This window comes from Bufo bufo, chromosome 4 (assembly GCF_905171765.1).
Source record: "Bufo bufo chromosome 4, aBufBuf1.1, whole genome shotgun sequence".
Taxonomy (NCBI): Eukaryota; Metazoa; Chordata; class Amphibia; order Anura; family Bufonidae; genus Bufo; species Bufo bufo.
This window is the reverse complement of record NC_053392.1, coordinates 53,884,308-53,911,111: the sequence shown is the minus strand read 5'-3', so window position 1 is coordinate 53,911,111 and position 26,804 is coordinate 53,884,308. Positions and strand designations below refer to the sequence as shown.

The window sequence follows — 26,804 nt, the reverse complement described above, 5'->3', positions numbered from 1 at the left end:
CGAACCCGAACTGTATAGTTCGGGTTCGTACCGAATTTTGGGGTGTCCGTGACACGGACCCTAACCCGAACATTTTCGTAAAAGTCCGGGTTCGGTGTTCGGCGCTTTCTTGGCGCTTTTTGAAAGGCTGCAAAGCAGCCAATCAACAAGCGTCATACTACTTGCCCCAAGAGGCCATCACAGCCTTGCCTACTATTGGCATGGCTGTGATTGGCCAGTGCAGCATGTGACCCAGCCTCTATATAAGCTTGGGTCACGTAGCGCTGCACGTCACTCTGCTGATTCAAGCATAGGGAGAGGTTGCTGCTGCGACGTTAGGGCGAGATTAGGCAGATTAACTCCTCCAAAAGACTTCATTCTGTGATCGATCTGCAGCTGTGGATCATTGAAGTGGTAATATCGACTTGCTCACTTTTTTGAGGCTGCCCAGAGCGTTTTTAGATCACTTTTTTCTGGGGTGATCGGCGGCCATTTTGTGGCTTGTGGTGCGCCAGCACAAGCTATCACCAAGTGTATTTAACCATCAATAGTGTGGTTATTTTTTGCTATAACCTACAACAGCTGCAGGCTGAGCCTGTGTCACCCAAGTGCATTTAACCATCAACAGTCTGGTTATTTTTTGGCCATATACTACATCAGCTGCAGGCTGAGCCTGTGTCACCGAAGTGCATTTAACCATCAACAGTCTGGTTATTTTTTGGCCATATACTACATCTGGTGCAGGCTGAGCCTGTGTCACCCAAGTGCATTTAACCATCAATAGTGTGGTTATTTTTTGGCCATATACTACATCAGGGGCAAGTTGAGCCTGTCACCCAGCGCCTAAAAAAATAGACCTGACATTTCTATTCAACCAAATTTGTACTGTTTTAGCTGGTCAAGTTATTTGTAGTGACCGTAAAAGCACACTTTTTGTTCTGGGTTGAAAAACTATTCCCAAATTTGCCATTCTCAAAATAACTAGTTTCTGCTATATGAGGCCTACTTGAAATCTATCCCAAAAAGGATATCTTACATTGAAGGTGCTGATAGTGTCATTCAGAAAAACCTAACACACACGCTACCGGGCAGATACAAGTCTAATTCTGTGATTAAACCTATACCTGTCACACAGCGCAAAAAAAAAAAACAGGCCTCACATTTCTATTCAACCAAATCTGTACTGTTTTAGCTGGTCAAGTTATTTGTAGTGACCGTAAAAGCTGACTTTTTGTTCTGGGTTGAAAAACTATTCCCAAATTTGCCATTCTCAAAATTGTGGTGAACGGGAACAATGAGGAAAACATCTAATAAGGGACGCGGACGCGGACATGGTCGTGGTGGTGTTAGTGGACCCTCTGGTGCTGGGAGAGGACGCGGCCGTTCTGCCACAGCCACACGTCCTAGTGAACCAACTACCTCAGGTCCCAGTAGCCAGCAGAATTTACAGCGATATTTGGTGGGGCCCAATGCCGTTCTAAGGATGGTAAGGCCTGAGCAGGTACAGGCATTAGTCAATTGGGTGGCCGACAGTGGATCCAGCACGTTCACATTATCTCCCACCCAGTCTTCTGCAGAAAGCGCACAGTTGCCGCATGAAAACCAAGCCCATCGGTCTGTCACATCACCCCCATGCATATCAGGGAAACTGTCTGAGCCTCAAGTTATGCAGCAGTCTCTTATGCTGTTTGAAGACTCTGCTGCCAGGGTTTCCCAAGGGCATCCACCTAGACCTTCCCCAGGGGTGGAAGAGCTGGAATGCACTAACGCACAACCACTTATTTTTCCTGATGATGAGGACATGGGAATACCATCTCAGCACGTCTCTGATGATGACGAAACACGGGTGCCAACTGCTGCGTCTTTCTGCAGTGTGCAGACTGAACAGGAGGTCAGGGATCAAGACTGGGTGGAAGACGATGCAGGGGACGATGAGGTCCTAGACCCCACATGGAATGAAGGTCGTGCCACTGACTTTCACAGTTCGGAGGAAGAGGTAGTGGTGAGACCGAGCCAACAGCGTAGCAAAAGAGGGAGCAGTGGGCAAAATCAGAACACCCGCCGCCAAGAGATTCCGCCTGCTACTGACCGCCGCCATCTGGGACCGAGCACCCCAAAGGCAGCTTCAAGGAGTTCCCTGGCATGGCACTTCTTCAAACAATGTGCTGACAACAAGACCCGAGTGGTTTGCACGCTGTGCCATCAGAGCCTGAAGCGAGGCATTAACGTTCTGAACCTTAGCACAACCTGCATGACCAGGCACCTGCATGCAAAGCATGAACTGCAGTGGAGTAAACACCTTAAAAACAAGGAACTCACTCAGGCTCCCCCTGCTACCTCTTCTGCTGCTGCCGCCGCCTCGGCCTCTTCTGCTGCTGCCGCCGCCTCGGCCTCTTCCTCCGCCTCTGGAGGAACGTTGGCACCTGCCGCCCAGCAAACATGGGATGTACCACCAACACCACCACCTGCGTCACCAAGCATCTCAACCATGTCACACGGCAGCGTTCAGCTCTCCATCTCACAAACATTTGAGAGAAAGCGTAAATTCCCACCTAGCCACCCTCGATCCCTGGCCCTGAATGCCAGCATTTCTAAACTACTGGCCTATGAAATGCTGTCATTTAGGCTGGTGGACACAGACAGCTTCAAACAGCTCATGTTGCTTGCTGTCCCACAGTATGTTGTTCCCAGCCGCCACTACTTCTCCAAGAGAGCCGTGCCTTCCCTGCACAACCAAGTGTCCGATAAAATCAAGTGTGCACTGCGCAACACCATCTGTGGCAAGGTCCACCTAACCACAGATACGTGGACCAGTAAGCACGGCCAGGGACGCTATATCTCCCTAACTGCACACTGGGTAAATGTAGTGGCGGCTGGGCCCCAGGCGGAGAGCTGTTTGGCGCACGTCCTTCCGCCGCCAAGGATCGCAGGGCAACATTCTTTGCCTCCTGTCTCCTCCTCCTCCTACTCAGCTTCCTCCTCCTCTTCTTCCACCTGCTCATCCAGTCAGCCACACACCTTCACCACCAACTTCAGCACAGCCCGGGGTAAACGTCAGCAGGCCGTTCTGAAACTCATATGTTTGGGGGACAGGCCCCACACCGCACAGGAGTTGTGGCGGGGTATAGAACAACAGACCGACGAGTGGTTGCTGCCGGTGAGCCTCAAGCCCGGCCTGGTGGTGTGCGATAATGGGCGAAATTTCGTTGCAGCTCTGGGACTAGCCGGTTTGACGCACATCCCTTGCCTGGCGCATGTGCTGAATTTGGTGGTGCAGAAGTTCATTCGCAACTACCCCGACATGTCAGAGCTGCTGCATAAAGTGCGGGCCGTCTGTTCGCGCTTCCGGCGTTCACACCCTGCCGCTGCTCGCCTTTCTGCGCTACAGCGTAACTTCGGCCTTCCCGCTCACCGCCTCATATGCGACGTACCCACCAGGTGGAACTCCACCTTGCATATGCTGGACAGACTGTGCGAGCAGCAGCAGGCCATAGTGGAGTTTCAGCTGCAGCACGCACGGGTCAGTCGCACTGCGGATCAGACCCACTTCACCACCAATGACTGGGCCTCCATGCGAGACCTGTGTGCCCTGTTGCGCTGTTTCGAGTACTCCACCAACATGGCCAGTGGCGATGACGCCGTTATCAGCGTTACAATACCACTTCTATGTCTCCTTGAGAAAACACTTAGGGCGATGATGGAAGAGGAGGTGGCCCAGGAGGAAGAGGAGGAAGAGGGGTCATTATTAGCACTTTCAGGCCAGTCTCTTCGAAGTGACTCAGAGGGAGGTTTTTTGCAACACCAGAGGCCAGGTACAAATGTGGCCAGACAGGGCCCACTACTGGAGGACGAGGACGAGGATGAGGAGGAGGTGGAGGAGGATGAGGATGAAGCATGTTCACAGCGGGGTGGCACCCAAAGCAGCTCGGGCCCATCACTGGTGCGTGGCTGGGGGGAAACACAGGACGATGACGATACGCCTCCCACAGAGGACAGCTTGTCCTTACCTCTGGGCAGCCTGGCACACATGAGCGACTACATGCTGCAGTGCCTGCGCAACGACAGCAGAGTTGCCCACATTTTAACGTGTGCGGACTACTGGGTTGCCACCCTGCTGGATCCCCGGTACAAAGACAATGTGCCCACCTTACTTCCTACACTGGAGCGTGACAGGAAGATGCGTGAGTACAAGCGCACGTTGGTAGACGCGCTACTGAGAGCATTCCCAAATGTCACAGGGGAACCAGTGGAAGCCCAAGGCGAAGGCAGAGGAGGAGCAAGAGGTCGCCAACGCAGCTGTGTCACGGCCAGCTCCTCTGAGGGCAGGGTTAGCATGGCAGAGATGTGGAAAAGTTTTGTCACCACGCCACAGCTAACTGCAGCACCACCTGATACGGAACGTGTTAGCAGGAGGCAACATTTCACTAACATGGTGGAACAGTACCTGTGCACACCCCTTCACGTACTGACTGATAGTTCGGCCCCATTCAACTTCTGGGTCTCCAAATTGTCCACGTGGCCAGAGCTAGCCTTTTATGCCTTGGAGGTGCTGGCCTGCCCGGCGGCCAGCGTTTTGTCTGAACGTGTATTCAGCACGGCAGGGGGCGTCATTACAGACAAACGCAGCCGCCTGTCTACAGCCAATGTGGACAAGCTGACGTTCATAAAAATGAACCAGGCATGGATCCCACAGGACCTGTCAATCCCTTGTGCAGATTAGATATTAACTACCTCCCCTTAACAATATATTATTCTACTCCAGGGCACTTACTCATTCAATACTATTTTTATTTTCATTTTGCCATTATATTGCGGGGCAACCCAAAGTTGAATAAACCTCTCCTCTGTCTGGGTGCCGGGGCCTAAATGTGTGACAGTGGCCTGTTCCAGTGGTGGGTGACGTGAAGCCTGATTCTCTGCTATGACATGAAGACAGATTCTGTGCTGACATAAGGCCAGATTCTCTGTTACGGGACCGCTCTCCTCTGTCTGGGTGCCTGGGCCTAAATATGTGACAGTGGCCTGTTCCAGTGGTGGGTGACGTGAAGCCTGATTCTCTGCTATGACATGAAGACAGATTCTGTGCTGACATAAGGCCAGATTCTCTGTTACGGGACCTCTCTCCTCTGTCTGGGTGCCGGGGCCTAAATATGTGACAGTGGCCTGTTCCAGTGGTGGGTGACGTAAATCCTGATTCTCTGCTATGACATGAAGACTGATTCTGTGCTGACATAAGGCCAGATTCTCTATTACGGGACCTCTCTCCTCTGCCTGGGTGCCTGGGCCTAAATATGTGACAGTGGCCTGTTCCAGTGGTGGGTGACGTGAAGCCTGATTCTCTGCTATGACATGAAGACTGATTCTGCGCTGACATAAGGCCAGATTCTCTGTTACGGGACCTCTCTCCTCTGTCTGGGTGCCGGGGCCTAAATATGTGACAGTGGCCTGTTCCAGTGGTGGGTGACGTGAAGCCTGATTCTCTGCTATTACATGAAGACTGATTCTGCGCTGACATGAAGCCAGATTCTCTGCTATGGCATGAAGAGACTGATTCTCTGCTGACATGAAGCCAGATTCTTTGCTATGGCATGAAGAGACTGATTCTCTGCTGACGTGAAGCCAGATTCTCTGCTATGGGACCTCTGTCCAATTGATATTGGTTAATTTTTATTTTTTTTATTTTAATTTTAATTCATTTCCCTATCCACATTTGTTTGCAGGGGATTTACCTACATGTTGCTGCCTTTTGCAGCCCTCTAGCTCTTTCCTGGGCTGTTTTACAGCTTTTTTAGTGCCGAAAAGTTCGGGTCCCCATTGACTTCAATGGGGTTCGGGGCGAAGTTCGGGTCGGGTTCGGATCCCGAACCTGAACATTTCCGGGAAGTTCTGCCGAACTTCTCGAACCCGAACATCCAGGTGTTCGCTCAACTCTACTCAGCATTGATAGTGCCTTTCCAGGTGTGTAAGCTGCCCACTCCATAGGCACTAATAAAACCCCATACCATTAGATATGCAGACCTTTGATTTGTGCTCTGTTAACAAGCTGTATGGTACCTCTCCTTTTGAGTCTGCAGGACACAACATTCATGTTTTCCAAAAATAATTTAAAATTTGGATTTTGACCACAGAACAGTTTTCCATTTTGCCAAAGTTAATTTTAAATGAGCTTTGGCCGAGAGAAGATGGCGGTGTTTCTTCCATCAGCGGATCTTAATGATTTTTTTCTCTCTGCAACTGCTGCACCCTTTGCAGTTTGATTGACAGGGCCAGACGTGATGTTTTCACTGCCTAGAACTGTCAATTATACTGCATAGGGCTCGGTAGTTGCAGAGAGAGCAGAACATTTAGGTGTAAAGGCAACGTCCCCATTGCTCCTAGAGGCTCATTTGCATATATTAAAACATAATTTTTCTCAGCGAGCACATATGAACATGGGACCAACACAGATGCCTTTAGCTGCCAAGTGCACATGTGACAGGTCAGCCAGTGTCATAGGTACAGATCTGTTGATGCCCTTTAAGTTAACTCATGTTTTTCTTTGTATTTCATCTATGTTGTAGCTGTACAATTGTTATCCATTTCTGGCAAAATGTCTACCCGGAGCTCACAATAAAATTTTTCAAAATGTTAAAGAGTATCATGACTTTATAAGATGGACATTTACAAAACAGAGGGAAGAGCTTGACGTGAATGACCAAAGGAACCTCATTGATGCCTTCTTAACCAAGCAACAAGAGGTACGATGAATGTTTCACTAGTTACTAATATTAAATATGTATATTAAATATGTAAAGAAAAAGTATACAAAAGTGTAAGTACAAAAAGTAACAAATATATTCAATGTATTCTGCAAATAACATGACTAAGCAAAATATTTTGCAAGTGGTACAGTGATTGAAGGAGGAGAAGTTGGGTTTAAATATTGTGGCATGGTTGGGCTGGTCCACAAGCACCAGATGAACCTATGTTGGGTCCACACTCTGATACAGTGATGAGCCCCAAAGAACCAGCAAACACCAACCCAAGGAAGCTCAGTTGCTGCTAAAGACAATTGTTAGGACGTAGTTAAGAGCACTGTAGACATTCACATGTTCTGCATTGAGGATGGGCCTCAGAATCACTTCCTGTGGTGCTACAAAAGTACCTCAGTGTAAGACGTTATAATTTATAGTCCTATTAAAGACCACCATAATCATCTAATCTATCCTTCTAATAAATCAATCACCTTAAGAATCAATAAAGATTATGTTGCTTGGTTCACCATTATCAATATATTTGGTTGATCAAAAAGGTGATCAGATGGGAAATCCGGTTATACAGCACATTGTAACCAGACCAACTGTGTGAAATCAGGATTAGGTGAAGATATTACGGATGAGTAAAGGTAAAAAAACAGCAGTTAAAAACGGATATACTGTCCGTTTTTCATGGCTATTTTTCATCTGTGTGTGCATCCATTTTCTGGCCACCTATCCGTTTTTAACATAGTGCCCCAGTATATATAATGACCCCCCTCCTAGTGCTTACCTCATCCACTTGCACGCTAGTGAACTCTTGCTCTGGAGGCACCAGGATCATGAAACGTTACGACATTGTGAGCATCAGGCCCTCTTTCCTCCATTATACAGCAGGCAAGTGGATAAGTATTTTTTATTTTTTTATTTCAACCCCTGAAAGGCCCTTTTTTTACATAGTGCCCAAGTTTTTAAGGGCTGTTAGACGGATGCATTGCTGTCTAAACGGCCGGTAAAAATGGGCCCATTGATTTCAGTGGAGTCCGTCCAGCCAGGAAAACACACTCACTGTGAATACGGTCTAAGTTATCATGGAGCACAAATGCCACCACCAGACCATTAAAGGGGTTATTTAACCCGTATAATAAACCCCCTAATGCCCAGGCACCTCATATACGTCACCGCTCACAAGATTTCACACCGGACCTTCAATTAGGTGGCTGTGGTGGCCTCTTCACGTGCAAATGGATGAGGTGAGTATGTTTTTTTTTTTCAGTGAAAACTGATTAGTTACAAAAAAGCACTTGAAAATTGGGCTTTGCAGCAAATGTAATTTTTCCTGAAGTTTGGATTGAAGTAAATTAATTTGGCTTTGATTTCGCTCAACAGTATATATTGGATAAAGTCGCACAAAAAAAAATGCTCCACAGTTTTTTAGAAAATTGTTTGTATTTTTATTACATTATTTATAACATTTTTTTTTAAATCCCATTATGAGATTAATAGTTAAAATAGTTGCATAAAAGCATATGTACACAAAACTGAAAAATGGTGTACCTAACACTAATTTTGGTGGCCACCTGACTGTATAGGGAGGGTGGACAGGGACTGGTGGTCCTTCCACCCCCCCCCCCTTTTTCCCCTCTCCCTCCCTGTTAGCCCCTGAGGCGGTTGTTTATGTCCCTTAGTGATTTTATGGGTCTCAGGAGGATATGAAGGGGTTAATTGCCCGGGAGATGGGGGAGGCGGGGGCTAGCGGTTACTTAAGCCCTGTTCCCGCCTTCCCCTTCCTCTTTGAGCGGAAGCGTGGTGCCCCACCCTCCCTCCCTTTTGGATTGCAGCGGTATAGTTGATGTTTGATTGTTTTGGTGTTTCCTTGGGAACCAATTTATGGAGATATTACTACCCGGTTGTTATATTAAGTCACAGCTGGCGGCAGTTCAAGACAACGGAGAGGTATCGGAGGAAATGAGCGGAGCTGCCCGCTGGGAGTCCAGCGGCTGGCAGATCGCACGGTTCAAAGGTTTTATGGTTGCCGTTAAAATTACCAGCTGTGGCCGATTTACCACCCAACAAATAAAGGTGTTGAAAGGAAGAACGGTGTCTGTGTCATTCTGTAAAGGGATTGGTGGTGTTGTTATGGGCCAGAAATAGGGGCGGTCATCTACCCCCCCCTTCCCCCTGGTTTAACCCAAGTTGTACCAGCAGTCACATACATATGTAAGGTGCCATTCTCCACACCATACCTTCCCACATGTCCTCCTTGAAAATCCTGCAGTCATCATAGACTGCAATTAAAGGTTTACACTGCTGAGATTGGAGCTTCCTCCATGCCCGGCTGTACAGCAGGGGCCTGCACTAAGAACCCAAGCTGTTATAAAGATTGTGGGAGGTCTATAAGGGGCTAAAACTGTTCTCCCTGGAAAATCCATTTACCAGATGGCGCAGTGTATAATAATTCCTTGGAAGTAATTTGATATCATTTGCTTTAAAGTAAGGGGTACTTGGCTTAGGAACATTAAGAAACACTGCTCCTTAGCAAGTGTAGGCCAAAAGACAATGGCGCTATCAGCCTGAGGAATCACCTGGATGTGGTGGAGGTGACAGGCTTCTCCTGTTTCATCGATACATAGATACATTGCAATGGAAGACGAAGAGGTTTTTGTGAGCAGGTATATATAAGACCAATATGAAAATACAATACAACACAGTATTTATACTAACAAATAACTTTATTACATATTAAATGAATCATAAAACCACATAATTGGTGATGGCATACATATACAGAAAAAACGGAGAACACTAAAGCTGTGGCAACAATCCTTAGATCCCATTACTGAGTTCGGTGCATGGTAATATAGTACCTCGCTTCATAAATATATACTGCCAAAGTAAAGTGCATAATGCAAATCTAGAATAAATGACAGTATAAAACAGAGTAGTCTAGAAGTATAGATCAACAAAGCATAGGTCCAGCAGGGGATATAGCTTCAACCCTGACATATGTTTCGCCTTAGGCTTCCTCAGGGGATGACATACTACAACTATCTACCTATTTATACCCTGTACATGATCCAAAATTAAAAACAGATGGGGATAGATTAGGTTTAATTTAGACTCACAAGGTCAGTTGTAGGGCGTGCGTTCCACAGTGAAACGCATAACATCACTTCCTCCCTAGACCATACTTCCTCCCTGGACAATAAGATCTACATATACCTCCATTTTCATAAAGTGTATATTGATCATGCTTCCAAAATGTGATCCTAACCAACTACATAACTTCCCAGACATAAAAAAAAACTAAAAGCCGTGAGTGGTCCCATTAACTATAACCCTATAACACGTGCCCGGCCGTGGAATGCACATAGGAAGCCGGAAGCCCCAGTGCTCTCCACGGCGGGGCACGCGACGAGGTCTCGCGGGATCTCGCTCGTAAGGAACGAGCACATGCGCTCCACCGTGGAGCGCAACACAGGTTGAATAATGTGCGCGCCACCGCGGAACGCAAAGCACAGACACTGGCAAGCCCACATAATGCCTGGGTAATCTATAAACTGTACACACCCAACACAACATGATATAAAATACTACTTATAGAATAAAATTGAGATATATAGCAACGAACAATCCATATAGTTAAATACTTAATTATAAATAAATTCATGATTACGTAAGCCCTACAAAAAAATTATCTAAAGTCATTATACAGTATAACTGAACATTATTGGGAAAATTCTAGATAGAATGGTATTATGGGATATAATAATTCTGATGATATTTTTTCAGGATAAAGCAGAATTCTTGAAGTACTTCCACAATGAGAATCTGACTGCTCTGGTGGCGGATTTGTTTGGGGCTGGAATGGAGACCACATCAACCACATTAAGATGGGCTATTCTTCTCATGATGAAATATCCAGAAATTCAACGTAAGAAATATCATGTAAAACATTTATAAATCTTTCCATTTTTATACTTCCTATGGCATATTGAGTAGAGATGAGCGAATTTTTCAAAAATTTGATTCGGCCGGTTTGCCGATTGATCCAAATTTATTTGTGGTAAATTACCTTCAAAAACGGCTATTTCCGGGCTGCAGAGAGCCTGTATAGTGGTGTAGAACACTGTGCCTTGCAGTAACATGCATAGGGAGTCTGCTTTGATAGTGAAATAATACTGTGAGTTAGTATGACACGCAGATGACAGGCGTCGCTCTTAGAATAACTGCACTTATTTGGGCAGTTACGGGGCCAAAACTAACCAAATAACGGAAATATCAACTCAGCATTACAGGAAGTTGTTGGCGTCAGCTGATTCCACATAGATGTCTACAGAACCTCTTCTATTAAACGCTTACACAAGTAGAGCCCCCCTGACAGAATGGAGAGGGTCCTTTCTTTTGAGAGTGGAGAGGGAGGGTGTCAGCAGTAAGTTTGTATTAACGTCACTGATTAATTTTTCCCATTCTCTGATCCATCAGAAAAATAACCCACAAAAAACGGATCCTGTCTGTGGAGCATACGCCTTCACTCAGTCAGTATTTGCTCAATAATCCATCAGCATTGCTAATGCCAAAAAAAAAACAGGAGTGGATCTAAAACAGAGATGACACGTGAATGGAATTTTTGCTTGTCTTCTGTGTTTTCTACCCTCTCCTGCTTTTGGCTACCAAATCATAAGCCAATTCTGATGCGACCATACAGGCCTTAAAGCAGCTACACAGACAGGATCACTTGTGCATTTCATTTTTCCTTCCTTCTGACAGATCAGAAGTGTGAAATAAATGATGATGATGATGATGTCAGCCAGGCTAAAGGCAAAAAAAGTGGATCAGTCATGAAGTGGGGAGGGTGGGTACAGCATGAGAAGTTTACAGAGTGGACCTATGACATAGTGGTGAGGTGGAAGAAGCATGAGGAGACCACAGAGTGGCCCAATGACTGAGTCTGGAGGTGGCAGCAGCATGAGTAGGCCACATAGTGGCACAATGACAGAGTCTAGAGGTGGCAGCAGCAGCATCAGGAGGAGGCCACAGAGTGGCACAATGACAGAGTCTGGAGATGGCGGCAGCAGCAGTAGTATCATTAGGAAACCACAGAGTGGCTACAGAATAGCATGATGACAGAGTCTGGATGTGGCAGCAGCATGAGTAGGCCACAGAGTGACACAATGACCAAGTCTTAAGATGGCAGCCGGATGAGTAGGTCACAGAGTGGCACAATGACTGAGGCTGGAGGTGACAGCAGCTTGATGAAGCCACAAAATGGCACAATGACAGAGTGTGGAGGTGGCAGCAGCATGAGTAGGCCACAGAGTGGCACAATTACAGAGTCTGGAGGTGGCAGCAGCATCATTAGTAAGCCGCAGAGTCGCAAAAAGACAGAGTATCGCTCCTGCCTCCCCACCCCTCCCCAGCAGTCATGGCAGAGGAACGTGAGCGCAGAGGGCCCCCCGGTCAGACCTGCGAGAGGATGGACGATGGCGCAGATAGGCAGCAGCCAACTGACTACATAGGATGTCTCTGTAGTAGTTCAGTTTGTCCTCCCTCTCAGTGGTTGTAAAAAAAAGCCCCCATTCTGGATCGGTAGCAAGGGTCGAACAAGGTGGAGAGACAGAAGTCATCCCTCTGCCGAATGGTGACAATTTGGCTGTCACTACGCAAGCAAGTGAGCATGCATCAGGCCATTTGTGCAAGTGACTCAGAGGGACTCCCTGCCTCCATATCCACTGCATACTGCCACGGTGTGTCTGGGTCTTCTGTCTCGTCTTCCTCATCACCCTGTAGCTCCTCTGGCTGCTTCTGCTCCTCCTCTCCTGTCACCTGAGTAGAAAAAACACCCATTTCCCTACACATTGCTTGTACATTAATGAACTCCTTCACCAGTTCAGCCCCCACAGGGCTCATGTGGCCATGAGATCTAGGCGCTACATCTCCAGTGCACTGACCAGCCATTTTTACCAGCATCTGTTCCAGGACATAAAGCAATGGAATGACATTGTTCATCCCATAGTCCTGGCAACTGACAAATAATGTGGCCTCCTCAAAGGGCCTGAGCAAACGGCAGGTGTCACGCATGAGCTGCCACTGGCTGACATCAAAGTTACACAGGGGAGTACTCCTATCCGCTTGAATCATCAAGAAATCGTTGATGGCCTTTCTCTGTTCGTATAGTCGTTCCAACATGTGGAGGGTGGAATTCCAACGAGTGGAAATATTGCATATCAGCCTATGTTGGGGGATGCTGTTCTGCCGCTGTAGCTCAAGGAGGGTGTGCTTTGCGGTGTACGAGTGGCTGAAGTGCATGCAAAGTTTCCTGGCCATTTTTAGGATGTCTTGCAGATGGGTGGAAGACTTCCGGAAGCGCTTGACAACAAGATTGAACACATGTGCCATGCAGGGCGCATGGCTCAGCCTTCCTTGACGCAGTGCCGACACCATGTTCTTCCCATTGTCGGTCACCATGGTTCTGATTTTGAGTTGTCACGGAGACAAGCCAAGATAAAATTTCTTGATTAATCACACGGAGTAGTTCCTCCTCTGTGTGACTCCGTTCGCCAAGGCAAACTAGGTGCAGAACAGCATGACCTGCAGTGGAGGCTGAGGACACGGTGAAGGATGAGGAGGCAGAGGCGGACATTGCTGCAAGATCAACGGCGTGAGAATGTGGAGGCGGAAGCGTCGTGACCTGGCCAAGTTGCTGTTGTGGCTGTGCAGGAACCACATTCACCCGGTGGGCTGTAAAGGACATGTACTGTCCCTGACTGTAGTTACAGCTCCACACGTCAGCGCTGCCGTGCACTTTGGCAGACACCGACATGCTCAAGGACTGGCCCACCTTCTGTTCTACATATTTGCGCAGGGCTGGTACTGCCTTTTCAGCAAAGAAATGACAGCTTGGGACTCTCCACCTCGGCTCGGCACAAGCCATCAGTTCTCTGAAAGGTGCAGAGTCCACCACTTGGAAAGGGAGGGACTGCAGCACTAGCAACTTAGACAGGAGCATGTTCAGCTTCTGCACCATTGGATGCATGCACACATACTGCTGTCTCTTGGCAATCACTTTGGTGATCAATTGCTGACGAAATGACTGATGAGGAGTAGGAGGAGCCGGAGAATCATTAACAGCAGACGATGGTAGGAACAGACAGCTCGCTTCGGCTGAGCGGGTGGAGCCGTGACTGCATGAAATTGGGTGCATGCCACTGGGTAATGCAGTGGTTGCTGCGGCAGGCTGGACCACCACATCGGAGCCACGGTTCTCCCAGGCCACTGGGTGGCTATGCTGCATATGTTGACGCAGGGCTGTAGTGCCAAAATTGGCATCCTGGACACGCTTCACTTTGTGCCCACAGATTATACATATGGCCAAGTTCGCCTCCACCGGCGGCTTCACAAAAAACTGCCACACCGCCAAGTAGCTGATTTTCCCCCCAACAGTCCGCACTGACTGACTACTACTGCCGCTGCCTCCGTGAACCTCTGCACCACTACTTCCCGGGCAGGTAGGCTGCTGCGAAGCAGGTGGTGTACCCCGTGCCCGTTTGGCTCCCAACCTCCCACTGCTGCCACCCTGCTGACTCCCTATCGACTTGCTGGTTCAGCAGCTGACTCATAGGCAAGCTGCCACCTTCTTCTCCTGATGATGATGAAGCCCCTTCTGCACCCGTCTCCCAAGTGTGATCGGCTTCATCACCATCGAGTAGTGTCTGCACGTCACTGATGTCCTCCTCAACAGTTTCTGGGTCAGGAGCCTGACCGCTCGCAACAACACCTCCCACGCCACTCTCCTCATCACTACTTTGCCTGCCTAGCGGAGGAAGCGGCAGATGTCTTCTCCAGATCTTGGCTGGCCAGCAGCTGCTTACTGTCCTCTAGTAGCTTGTCCTCGCTGTATAGCGATGCTGAGCCCACAGCATACAATACTTCTGTGGGTGATAGAACAGTAAAGGACAGTGTCAGGTTGAGGACAGGTGAGGGCACAAGGCCTGCTCCCAGGCCATGCCAACTAAGAGTTGTGTCTGACAAACCCACCGACTGTTGGCTGGGGGTGTCTGAGTTCACTTGGGACGAAGTGGATGACTGAGTTAACCAATCAAGAACCGCTGGGTTGCCGGTCAAGACACGACCACTAGATGACACTGGGAGCTTAGGCCTCTTGCTGCGTCTCCTGCTGCTACGACCACTTAGTCTGCTGCGACCTCTGCCTGCGCCAGAAACATTTAGGCCTCTTCCACTCCTCTGTGCATGACCTGGCACTTCTCTGTCTGACATACTTTTAGCAGAACTAAATAAATTAAACACAAATTAAAACACCCTAAAAGCGACAAATATATTTTTCTTGTTGTACTGAAATACGCCCCCTATACTCTTTCACCAAAAATTAATTGCAGAAGTGAACTGAGAATTAGAGTTGAGCGAACACCTGTATGTTCGGGTTCGAGAAGTTTGGCCGAACTTCCCGGAAATGTTCGGGTTCAGGATCCGAACCCGACCCGAACTTTATCCCCAACCCGAACCCCATTGAAGTCAATGGGGACCCGAACTTTTCGGCACTAAAAAGGCTGTAAAACAGCCCAGGAAAGAGCTAGAGGGCTGCAAAAGGCAGCAACATGTAGGTAAATCCCCTGCAAACAAATCTGGATAGGGAAATGAATTAAAATAAAAATAAAAAAAATAAAAATTAACCAATATCAATTGGACAGAGGTCCCATAGCAGAAAATCTGGCTTCACGTCAGCAGAGAATCAGTCTCTTCATGCCATAGCAGAGAATCTGGCTTCATGTCATAGCAGAGAATCAGGCTTCACGTCACCCACCACTGGAACAGGCCACTGTCACATATTTAGGCCCCGGCACCCAGACAGAGGAGAGAGGTCCCGTAACAGAGAATCTGGCTTTATGTCAGCAGAGAATCAGTCTTCATGTCATAGCAGAGAATCAGGCTTCACGTCACCCACCACTGGAACAGGCCACTGTCACATATTTAGGCCCAGGGCACCCAGACAGAGGAGAGAGGTCCCGTAACAGAGAATCTGGCTTCATGTCAGCAGAGAATCAGTCTTCATGTCATAGCAGAGAATCAGGCTTCACGTCACCCACCACTGGAACAGGCCACTGTCACATATTTAGGCCCCGGCACCCAGACAGAGGAGAGAGGTCCCGTAACAGAGAATCTGGCATCATGTCAGCACAGAATCAGTCTTCATGTCATAGCAGAGAATCAGGCTTCACGTCACCCACCACTGGAACAGGCCTACTGTCACATATTTAGGCCCAGGCAGAGGAGAGAGGTCCCGTAACAGAGAATCTGGCTTCATGTCAGCACAGAATCAGTCTTCATGTTATAGCAGAGAATCAGGCTTCACGTCACCCACCACTGGAACAGGCCACTGTCACATATTTAGGCCCCGGCACCCAGACAGAGGAGAGGTTCATTCAACTTTGGGCTGCCCCGCAATATAATGGTAAAATGAAAATAAAAATAGGATTGAATGAGGAAGTGCCCTGGAGTACAATAATATATTGTTAAGGGGAGGTAGTTAATGTCTAATCTGCACAAGGGATGGACAGGTCCTGTGGGATCCATGCCTGGTTCATTTTTATGAACATCAGCTTGTCCACATTGGCTGTAGACAGGCGGCTGCGTTTGTCTGTAATGACGCCCCCTGCCGTGCTGAATACACGTTCAGACAAAACGCTGGCCACCGGGCAGGCCAGCACCTCCAAGGCATAAAAGGCTAGCTCTGGCCACGTGGACAATTTGGAGACTCAGAAGTTGAATGGGGCCGAACCATCAGTCAGTACGTGGAGGGGTGTGCACAGGTACTGTTCCACCATGTTATTGAAATGTTGCCTCCTGCTAACACGTTCCGTATCAGGTGGTGGTGCAGTTAGCTGTGGCGTGGTGACAAAACTTTTCCACATCTCTGCCATGCTAACCCTGCCCTCAGAGGAGCTGGCCGTGACACAGCTGCGTTGGCGACCTCTTGCTCCTCCTCTGCCTTCGCCTTGGGCTTCCACTGGTTCCCCTGTGACATTTGGGAATGCTCTCAGTAGCGCGTCTACCAACGTGCGCTTGTACTCGCGCATCTTCCTATCACGCTCCAGTGCAGGAAGTAAGGTGGGCACATTGTCTTTGTACCGGGGATCCAGCAGGGTGGCAACCCAGTAGTCCGCACACGTTAAAATGTGGGCAACTCTGCTGTCGTTGCGCAGGCACTGCAGCATGTAGTCGCTCATGTGTGCCAGGCTGCCCAGAGGTAAGGACAAGCTGTCCTCTGTGGGAGGCGTATCATCATCGTCCTGTGTTTCCCCCCAGCCACGCACCAGTGATGGGCCCGAGCTGCGTTGGGTGCCAGCCCGCTGTGAACCTGCTTCATCCTCATCCTCCTCCACCTCCTCCTCATCCTCGTCCTCCTCGTCCTCCAGTAGTGGGCCCTGTCTGGCCACATTTGTACCTGGCCTCTGCTGTTGCAAAAAACCTCCCTCTGAGTCACTTCGAAGAGACTGGCCTTAAAGTGCTAAAAATGACCCCTCTTCCTCCTGGGCCACCTCCTCTTCCATCATTGCCCTAAGTGTTTTCTCAAGGAGACATAGAAGTGGTATTGTAACGCTGATAACGGCGTCATCGCCACTGGCCATGTTGGTGGAGTACTCGAAACAGCGCAACAGGGCACACAGCTCTCGCATGGAGGCCCAGTCAATGGTGGTGAAGTGGGGCTGATCCACAGTGCGACTGACCCGTGTGTGCTGCAGCTGAAACTCCACTATGGCCTGCTGCTGCTCGCACAGTCTGTCCAGCATGTGCAAGGTGGAGTTCCACCTGGTGGGCACGTCGCATATAAGGCGGGAAGGCCGAAGTTACGCTGTAGCGCAGACAGGCGAGCAGCGGCAGGGTGTGAACGCCGGAAGCGCGAACAGAAGGCCCGCACTTTATGCAGCAGCTCTGACATGTCGGGGTAGTTGTCAATGAACTTCTGCACCACCAAATTCAGCACATGCGCCAGGCAAGGGATGTGCGTCAAACCGGCTAGTCCCAGAGCTGCAACGAGATTTCGCCCATTATCGCACACCACCAGGCAGGCTTGAGGCTCCCTGGCAGCAACCACTCATCGGTCTGTTGTTCTATACCCCGCCATAACTCCTGTGCGGTGTGGGGCCTGTCCCCCAAACATATGAGTTTCAGAATGGCCTGCGGAAGTTTACCCCGGGCTGTGCTGAAGTTGGTGGTGAAGGTGTGTGGCTGACTGGATGAGCAGGTGGAAGAAGAGGAGGAGGAAGCTGAGTAGGAGGAGGAGATAGGAGGCAAAGAATGTTGCCCTGCGATCCTTGGCGGCGGAAGGACGTGCGCCAAACAGCTCTCCGCCTGGGGCCCAGCCGCCACTACATTTACCCAGTGTGCAGTTAGGGAGATATAGCGTCCCTGGCCGTGCTTACTGGTCCACGTATCTGTGGTTAGGTGGACCTTGCCACAGATGGCGTTGCGCAGTGCACACTTGATTTTATCGGATACTTGGTTGTGCAGGGAAGGCACGGCTCTCTTGGAGAAGTAGTGCCGGCTGGGAACAACATACTGTGGGACAGCAAGCGACATGAGCTGTTTGAAGCTGTGTGTGTCCACCAGCCTAAATTACAGCATTTCATAGGCCAGTAGTTTAGAAATGCTGGCATTCAGGGCCAGGGTTCGAGGGTGGCTAGGTGGGAATTTACGCTTTCTCTCAAATGTTTGTGAGATGGAGAGCTAAACGCTGCCGTGTGACATGGTTGAGATGCTTGGTGACGCAGGTGGTGGTGTTGGTGGTACATCCCATGTTTGCTGGGCGGCAAGTGTCAACGTCCCTTTAGAGGCGGAGGAAGAGGCCGAGGCGGCGGCAGCAGCAGAAGAGGCCGAGGCGGCAGCAGCAGAAGAGGTAGCAGGGGGAGCCTGAGTGACTTCCTTGTTTTTAAGGTGTTTACTCCACTGCAGTTCATGCTTTGCATGCAGGTGCCTGGTCATGCAGGTTGTGCTAAGGTTCAGAACGTTAATGCCTCGCTTCAGGCTCTGATGGCACAGCGTGCAAACCACTCGGGTCTTGTCGTCAGCACATTGTTTGAAGAAGTGCCATGCCAGGGAACTCCTTGAAGCTGCCTTTGGGGTGCTCGGTCCCAGATGGCGGCGGTCAGTAGCAGGCGTAGTCTCTTGGCGGCGGGTGTTCTGATTTTGCCCACTGCTCCCTCTTTTGCTACGCTGTTGGCTCGGTCTCACCTCTGCCTCTTCCTCTGAACTGTGAAAGTCAGTGGCACGACCTTCATTCCATGTGGGGTCCAGGACCTCATCGTCCCCTGCATCGTCTTCCACCCAGTCTTGATCCCTGACCTCTTGTTCAGTCTGCACACTGCAGAAAGACGCAGCAGTTGGCACCTGTGGTTCGTCATCATCAGAGACGTGCTGAGGTGGTATTCCCATGTCCTCATCATCAGGAAACATAAGTGGTTGTGCGTTAGTGCATTCTATCTCTTCCACCCCTGGGGAAGGGCTAGGTGGATGCCCTTGGGAAACCCTGCCAGCAGAGTCTTCAAACAGCATAAGAGACTGCTGCATAACTTGAGGCTCAGACAGTTTCCCTGATATGCATGGGGGTGATGTGACGGACTGATGGGCTTGGTTTTCATGCGCCATCTGTGCGCTTTCTGCAGAAGACTGGGTGGGAGATAATGTGAACGTGCTGGATGCACTGTCGGCCACCCAATTGACTAATGCCTGTACCTGCTCAGGCCTTACCATCCTTAGAACGGCATTGGGCCCCACCAAATATGGCTGTAAATTCTGGCGGCTACTGGGACCTGAGGTAGTTGGTACACTAGGACGTGTGGCCGTGGCAGAACGGCCACGTCCTCTCCCAGCACCAGAGGGTCCACTAACACCACCACGACCATGTCCACATCCCCGTCCGCGTCCCTTACTAGATGTTTTCCTCATTGTTACCGTTCACCACAATAAGAAAAATATTATTCGGGCCAATGTATTGAATTAAAATTCAGGCCTTTTTTTTTACAGACACCTAACACTATCTGGCTATCTATTTAGGTACCGTATTACACTAATACAGGCACACCAGTAATGACAGATTTAGCTGAATATAAATGTGAGGCCTATTTTTATTGCGCTGTGTGACAGGTATACGTTTAATCACAGAATTAGACTTGTATCTGCACTGTAGCGTGTGTGTTAAGTTTTTCAGAATGACCCTATCAGCACCTTGAATCTAATATACTATTTTAGGGATAGATTTAAAGTAGGCCTGATACAGCAGAATCCACTAATTTTGAGAATTGCAAATTTGGGAATTGTTTTTCAACCCAGAACAAAAACTGTGCTTTTACGGTCACTAAAAATAACTTGACCAGCTAAAACAGTACTGATTTGGATGAATATAAATGTCATGCCTATTTTTTAGGCGCTGGGTGACAGGCTCAACTTGCCCCTGATGTAGTATATGGCCAAAAAATAACCACACTATTGATGGTTAAATGCACTTGATGAAAGCTTGACCCTGATGTAGGATATAGCAAAAAATAACCACACTATTGATGGTTAAATGCACTTGGGGGACAGGCTCAGCCTGCACCTGATGTAGTATATGGCCAAAAAATAACCACACTATTGATGGTTAAATGCACTTGATGAAAGCTTGACCCTGATGTAGGATATAGCAAAAAATAACCACACTATTGATGGTTAAATGCACTTGGTGGCAGCTTGTGCTGGCGCACCACAAGCCACAAAATGGCCGCCGATCACCCCAGAAAAAAGTGACTGAAAAACGCTCTGGGCAGCCTAAAAACACTGAGCAATTGAATAGAAGCAGTTCAATGATCCACAGCTGTAGATCGATCACTGAATGAAGTCTTTTGGAGGAGTTAATCTGCCTAATCTCGCCCTAACGTCGCAGCTGCAACCTCTCCCTATGCTTGTATCAGCAGAGTGACGTGCAGCGCTACGTGACCCAAGCTTATATAGAGGCTGGGTCACATGCTGCACTGGCCAATCACAGCCATGCCAATAGTAGGCATGGCTGTGATGGCCTCTTGGGGCAAGTAGTATGACGCTTGTTGATTGGCTGCTTTGCAGCCTTTCAAAAAGCGCCAAGAAAGCGCCGAACACCGAACCCGGACTTTTACGAAAATGTTCGGGTTCGGGTCCGTGTCAGGGACACCCCAAAATTCGGTACGAACCCGAACTATACAGTTCGGGTTCGCTCATCCCTACTGAGAATATATTTTTCTTGTAGTACTGAAATACGCCCCTAATAAGCTTTCACCAGGAAAAAATTAAGCAGTGAAGTGTGTATAGATTTTTCTTTTTGTTACTGGAAAATGCCCCAAATGCTTTCACCGGGAAAAAATTAAGCAGTGAAGTGCACATCGATTTTTCTTTTTGTTACTGAAATAGGCCCCTATACGTTTTCACCAGGAAAAAATTAGGCAGTGAAGTGTGTATAGATTTTTCTTTTTGTTACAGAAATGTGCCCCTATAAGCTTTCACTGGGAAAAAATTAATCAGTGAAGTGCATATAGATTTTCCTTTTTGTTACAGAAAAACGTCCCTATACGCTTTAACCAGGAAAAAATTAAGCAGTGAAGTGTGTATAGATTTTTCTTTTTGTTACTGAAATTGGCCAACAAATGCTTTCACCAGGAAAAAAATTAAGCAGTGAGGTGCGTATATATTTTTCTTTTGGTTAAAGAAAAATGCCCATATACGATTTTACCAGGAAAAATTGAGCACTGAAGTGTGTATAGATTTTTCTTTTTGTTACAGAAAAATGCCCCTATACTCTTTCAGCAGGTAAAAATTAAGAAGTGAAGTGCTTATAGATTTTTCTTTCTGTTACTGAAATAGGCCAGCAAACGCTTTCACCAGGTAAAAATTAAGCTGTGATGTGCGTATAGATTTTTCTTGTTCTTAATGAAATACGCCCCTACACGATTTTACCAGAAATCACTGCAACAGTGCAGTGTGTATATATTAATCCTTTTTTAATGAAATATGCCTCTATATGCTTTCACCGAAAAAAAATTAAACAGTGAATTGCGTTTTTGTAGGACTATAATACGCCCATATACGCTTTCAGCAGAAATCACTGTTACAGTGCAGTGCGTGTATATTTTTCTTTTTTTAATGAAATACGCCCCCTATATGCTTTAACTGGAAAAAACTTAAACAGTGAAGTACTTATATATATTTCTTGTAGGACTGAAATATGCCCCTATGCACTTTCACCAGAAAGACCTGCAACAGTGCAGTGCGTATATATTTTTCTTGTAGGACTGAAATACGCCCCTATACGCTTTCACCAGAAAGACCTGCAACAGTGAAGTGCGATATCTATTTGTATTTTTTTACTGAAATACGCCCCTATACGCTTTTAACAGAAATCACTACAACAGTGCAGTGCGTATATATTTTTCTTTTTTTTCGGAAATATGTCCCTATAAGCTTTCACCAGAAATAACGTAAACAGTGAAGAGCGTATATATTTTTCTTGTAGGACTGAAATGCGCCCCAATGCACTTTCACAAAAAAATAACTGCAGCAGTGAAGTGCGTATATATTTTAGTTTTTCCACAGATATAAGCCACTAAAGGCTTTTCAACATAGCACTCGCACCCCAACAACAAATAGCTGGAATGACAGAGCTGTCTAATGGCTATTTGGTTCCCCAAATAATCTTAACCTGCACTTGCAAATTACTGTCCATAGCACCTTCTGACATCTCTCCCTGCACTCAGACGCTCTGAAATGATTCCTCCCTATCCTATACCTGCACTTATAAATAGTTTTTTCTGTCTTTTTTTCCACAATAAGGTTTTTCCGAACGCTGTCCCTAGCGCCTTCTCACATCTGTCGCTGCACTCTGAACGCTGGAAAGTGTCTGAATCCAAGATGGTCAGGGTATTTATAGGGCTGTGACATCACAGTGCTAGCTGGCTGCTGATTGGTGTCATGCATGCATGTCAATCTGGGTGATCCCGCCTTCCCAGAGTTCCTTGCCCCATGTCCTCAGTCCTCACACGTGTAGCCGCCATTTTAGGAAAAATGTGATTCGTTACCACGAAGCGCAATGAAATTTGTATTCGTTGGGAATCTAATTTTTCCTGAAATTCGGAACGAATTCCTCTTCAGCAGCTTCGATTCGCTCATCTCTAATATTGAGATATGTGGAAGACAGCATGAGTGAGTTATACCTTGTCTCAAACCATTTGCTATAAAGAATGGGCGCACAGCGTGCTGGAACTAGCCATGTACTGTTGTAATTTAGCTCATAATGTCTTTAAGCTACTATATGTTGATGGCAGCCAGGTTTTCAACTGTCAGCAGGTTCACAGACAGTCTGAAATTACTTAAGAAGCTGAAGAAACTGGTCGCAGTAAGTACTGGTAATGAGCTCATGTTAGTACTTGGTTATGGACATGTCCCAACTTCTGTTAATTCTTGGTTTTCCAAATTTACTGTTAAAAAAAGGCTTTCAGTGACTTTTGGCCAAGTTGTCCAGAAAAAAAAAAATGGATGCAGAGGTGTAACGTGAAACCCAATGATGCAAAATCTTTCTAGGTGGTAGCTCAGTTTACCTTATTGGAGTTGTAAACATTCCTGTGGTATATGTTTTAGCCTGTTCTAGTACCTGTATAACCTGCTGTATTCCACTGTATGTTTAATATGTATCTGAGGTTGCTTTTTCATTGTTGGTCTGCTTTTATATGTAGAATTAATAGATTTCAAAATTTGGCAGATTATACTGAGCATGCTCAGATAACCCAGTATTGGAAACTGTAGAAATCTCTAGAAAGGAGGGGGCAGAGCTGCGGTGCTGACAGTGGAGGACCTGTTGTGGAGGGATTATGAGAGGAGAGTATATAGAGAGAATGCAGAGAGACCGTGAGAAGAGAGTCATCAAGGATATGGAGTGAGAGAGCCGAGGAGATTGAGGACAGAGTTAAAAGGGTTGTCCTACAAAACATATTCTACATTTTCCAAACCAGCACTTGGATCTGAATGCATGTAATTAAAAACTGAGCATAGCCACTTAGTTATTAAATACCTCTATCTTTATAGCACCACCTGGTGTTTGTTCTTTTTCTGGCGCCTCTGTCCAGCTTGCAAGGTAGTCACACATGCTCAGATCCATCCTACAAGTGCCACCAGCCATATCTACTGTTAGAAGCAGTAACAGTTACAGAGAGGGAAAGCGTTGGTAGTAAGGACATGTCCTCTGAGCTATGATAGGGAGAGAGCTGAAGCATAAAGGACAGGCCCCCTGAGCTGCCAGCCTGAAATAAATCTAGAACAGCAATTGGAGCAATGAATGAGGAGATCTCTGGATCCATGGCTGGTTCTAGCCTTGTCATGTACTATATGATGTCTGAATTTCTTTTGTACCAGACACCTACACAAGAGTAGTTGGGTATGGCTGGCACTGAGAGGTGGCAGGTGGGAGCTGAGGGGATACTGTACCTTTTGTCAATAGTTTTGGGATATTTGCAGAGACAGATATTGTGTCATTGTACAACTCAGAGTGACCCATTTCATTGCTAAAGTAATTTTGTTTAAAATCTGCCACCTGTCTGGTTCTTGTGCTCATACACTGCACTGGTTGTGCCACCCTTGCATACACATGGTTTCTATAGTACACATACAGTATGAGGATCTCCAAGTTGAAGAGGTATGATGTTTGGTAGAGTACTATAGGTCCCTTAGTTCTGACCGTTGGTAGTGATATTTTCAGTGGAGTGTTGCCAAACAGACTACACATTAAAGGAGTTGTCCAGGAATTTTTTTATGCTGCTCCCCAGTCAGCAGGACGTGTGGAGAAAAACATACTCACTTTCTGCCCACCGCTCCATTCCAGCTTCCTGACTCCTGGGCTGTCTTCACTGGACTTCAGGTCCCTGTCTAACAACTTATGCATGAAAGGGATTACAGGTGCTGCTGGAGCCAATGACAGGCCTCAGCAGTGATGTGTCTCTACCTTTTTTTTAACCAAGTACTGCGACTCAAGCTAAATTCTTGATCATCACGTACATCTATGTGGGATAGAAGATTCACAACATCCAAAATATCGTAAAACAGATTAAAACAATTTCACTGTACATTGTAATTTTTTTCCTATTCTTAGCTGGTTTCAACCATACTTTAAAAGAGCAGATAACCCCTTTAGAATGTATTTGTGCCTCATGCTACAACTTCTTTAGCTTGGATTATAATTAGAGATGAGCGAATCGAAGCTGACGAAGTGGAATTCGATATTAATTTCAGGAAAAATTTGATTCGCACCGAAGCTGAATTTCCTCGCGCTTTGTGGTAACGAATCACTTTTTTTCCTTAAATGGCTGCTGAATGTGTGAGGACATGGAGAAAGGAACTCTGGGAAGGCGAGATCACCCATAATGCCATGCATGCAGCCAATCAGCAGCCAGACAGCCCTGTGATGTCACAGCCTTATGAATAGCGGCAGCCATCTTAGATTCTGCCATTTACCAGTGTACTTAGTGCAATGAGAGACGTGTCTGCTGGCGCTAGGGACAGTGCTAGAAAAAACATCATTGTTCTAAAAAAAACAATTACAAGTGCAGGGCAAGATTATTAAAGGTGTAGGGAAAGGACAGGGAGGAATCATTCCACAGCATTTACGTTGAACAGGGATCAGTAGGGGAGGTTACAGCCTGGGTAATAGGAACAATCCTATTACACCTTGCTGCACTGACTGGGGATCCAAATTGCCATTATACAGGTCTGTAATTCCAGCAAACCGTTCTTATTAGGCTGCAAGTGCTGTTTGATACATCCATTAACAGGGTTTATTACAAGGAAATATTTCTACGTCTTATTTGCTCTTGTGCAATACAGTTATATGTTCTAAAGCATTTTGTGGCTTGTATTAGTAGTAAAAAAGGGCTTATTAGCCGTTGTGTGGGGAAGTGCTAAAATTACAGCCTTTTGTGGTGTGTATTAGCGGAAAAAGAAGAAATATATTTGCCGGTCAGCGGTAGTTATACAGTATGTTTTAAAGCCATTTTTGCCGTGTATTAGTGGCAAAACAAAAATATACAGTATTTGCCGTTCAGCGGTGCTGTTATATGTTCTAAAGCACTTTTTTGCCGTGTATTAGTGGCACAAAAAAGTATTTGCAGTTGTGTGGTAAAGTGAGAAAATGACAACCCTTTTTGGCGTGTATTAGTGGAAAAAAAGAGCTTATTACCCATTATTTGGTGAAATTAGAAAATTACTGACTTTTTTGGGGTGTTTTAATTTCCTTTTCATTTATTTTTTTAAACTAACAGTATGTCAGACAGAGAAGTGCCAGGCCCTGCACAGGGGAGTGGCAGAGGCCTAAATGTTTCTGGCACAGCTCGCAGCAGAGTAAAGGGGAGTGGCAGTAGGAGTTGTAGCGAGAGGCCTGAGCTCCAGGTGTCATCTAGCGGTTGTTGTGAAAATTTTATTAGGATGTGTTTCTAATATATTGTGTATTGTGTTGAATGGTTGACTCGGTTATCCACTTTGTCCCAAGTGACATCAGACACCCCCAGCCAAGAGTCGGTTGGTTCCTCTGACGTGACGCTTAGTTTACATGGCCCGGGAGAAGGCCCTATGCCCTCACCTGTCCTCAACCTGCCTCTGTCCTTTTCTGTTCCCTCAGCTAGAGAAGTATTATATGCTTTGGGCTCAGTCCCACTATGCAGCGAGGACGAGCTACTAGAGGACAGTCAGCAGCTACTGGCCAGCCAAGATGTGGGGGAGACATCCGCCGCTCCCTCCGCTAGGAAGGCAAGTAGTGATGAGGAGAGTGGCGTGGGAACTGGTGTTGCGAGGCGTGACCCAGAGACGGTTGACAAGAACATCAGTGACTTGCAGACAGTACTTTATGAGGATGATGTAGCTGATCGCACTTGGGAGCCGGGTGATGAAGGGGCTTCATCATCAGGAGAAGAGGGTGGCAGCTTGCCCGTGAGGCAGCGGCGGAGCCAGCAAGTCGCTAGCGTGGCCGGGAGTCAGCAAGGTGGCAGCAGTGGGAGGTCGGGAGCTAAACATGCCCGGGGTAGACCACCT

At 47.2% G+C, this 26,804-nt stretch overlaps 1 protein-coding gene across 1 annotated transcript in view; it reads left to right on the top strand.

Moving 5' to 3' along the window:
• Window positions 1-26,804, top strand: part of LOC120999913 (cytochrome P450 2C15-like) — a 166,500-nt gene that overhangs the window by 101,432 nt on the left and 38,264 nt on the right. Inside the window, exons 5-6 of the mRNA XM_040430961.1 lie at window positions 6,540-6,716; window positions 10,506-10,647. Coding sequence (XP_040286895.1) covers window positions 6,540-6,716; window positions 10,506-10,647 — 319 coding nt within the window. The remainder of the gene's footprint in view (window positions 1-6,539; window positions 6,717-10,505; window positions 10,648-26,804) is intronic.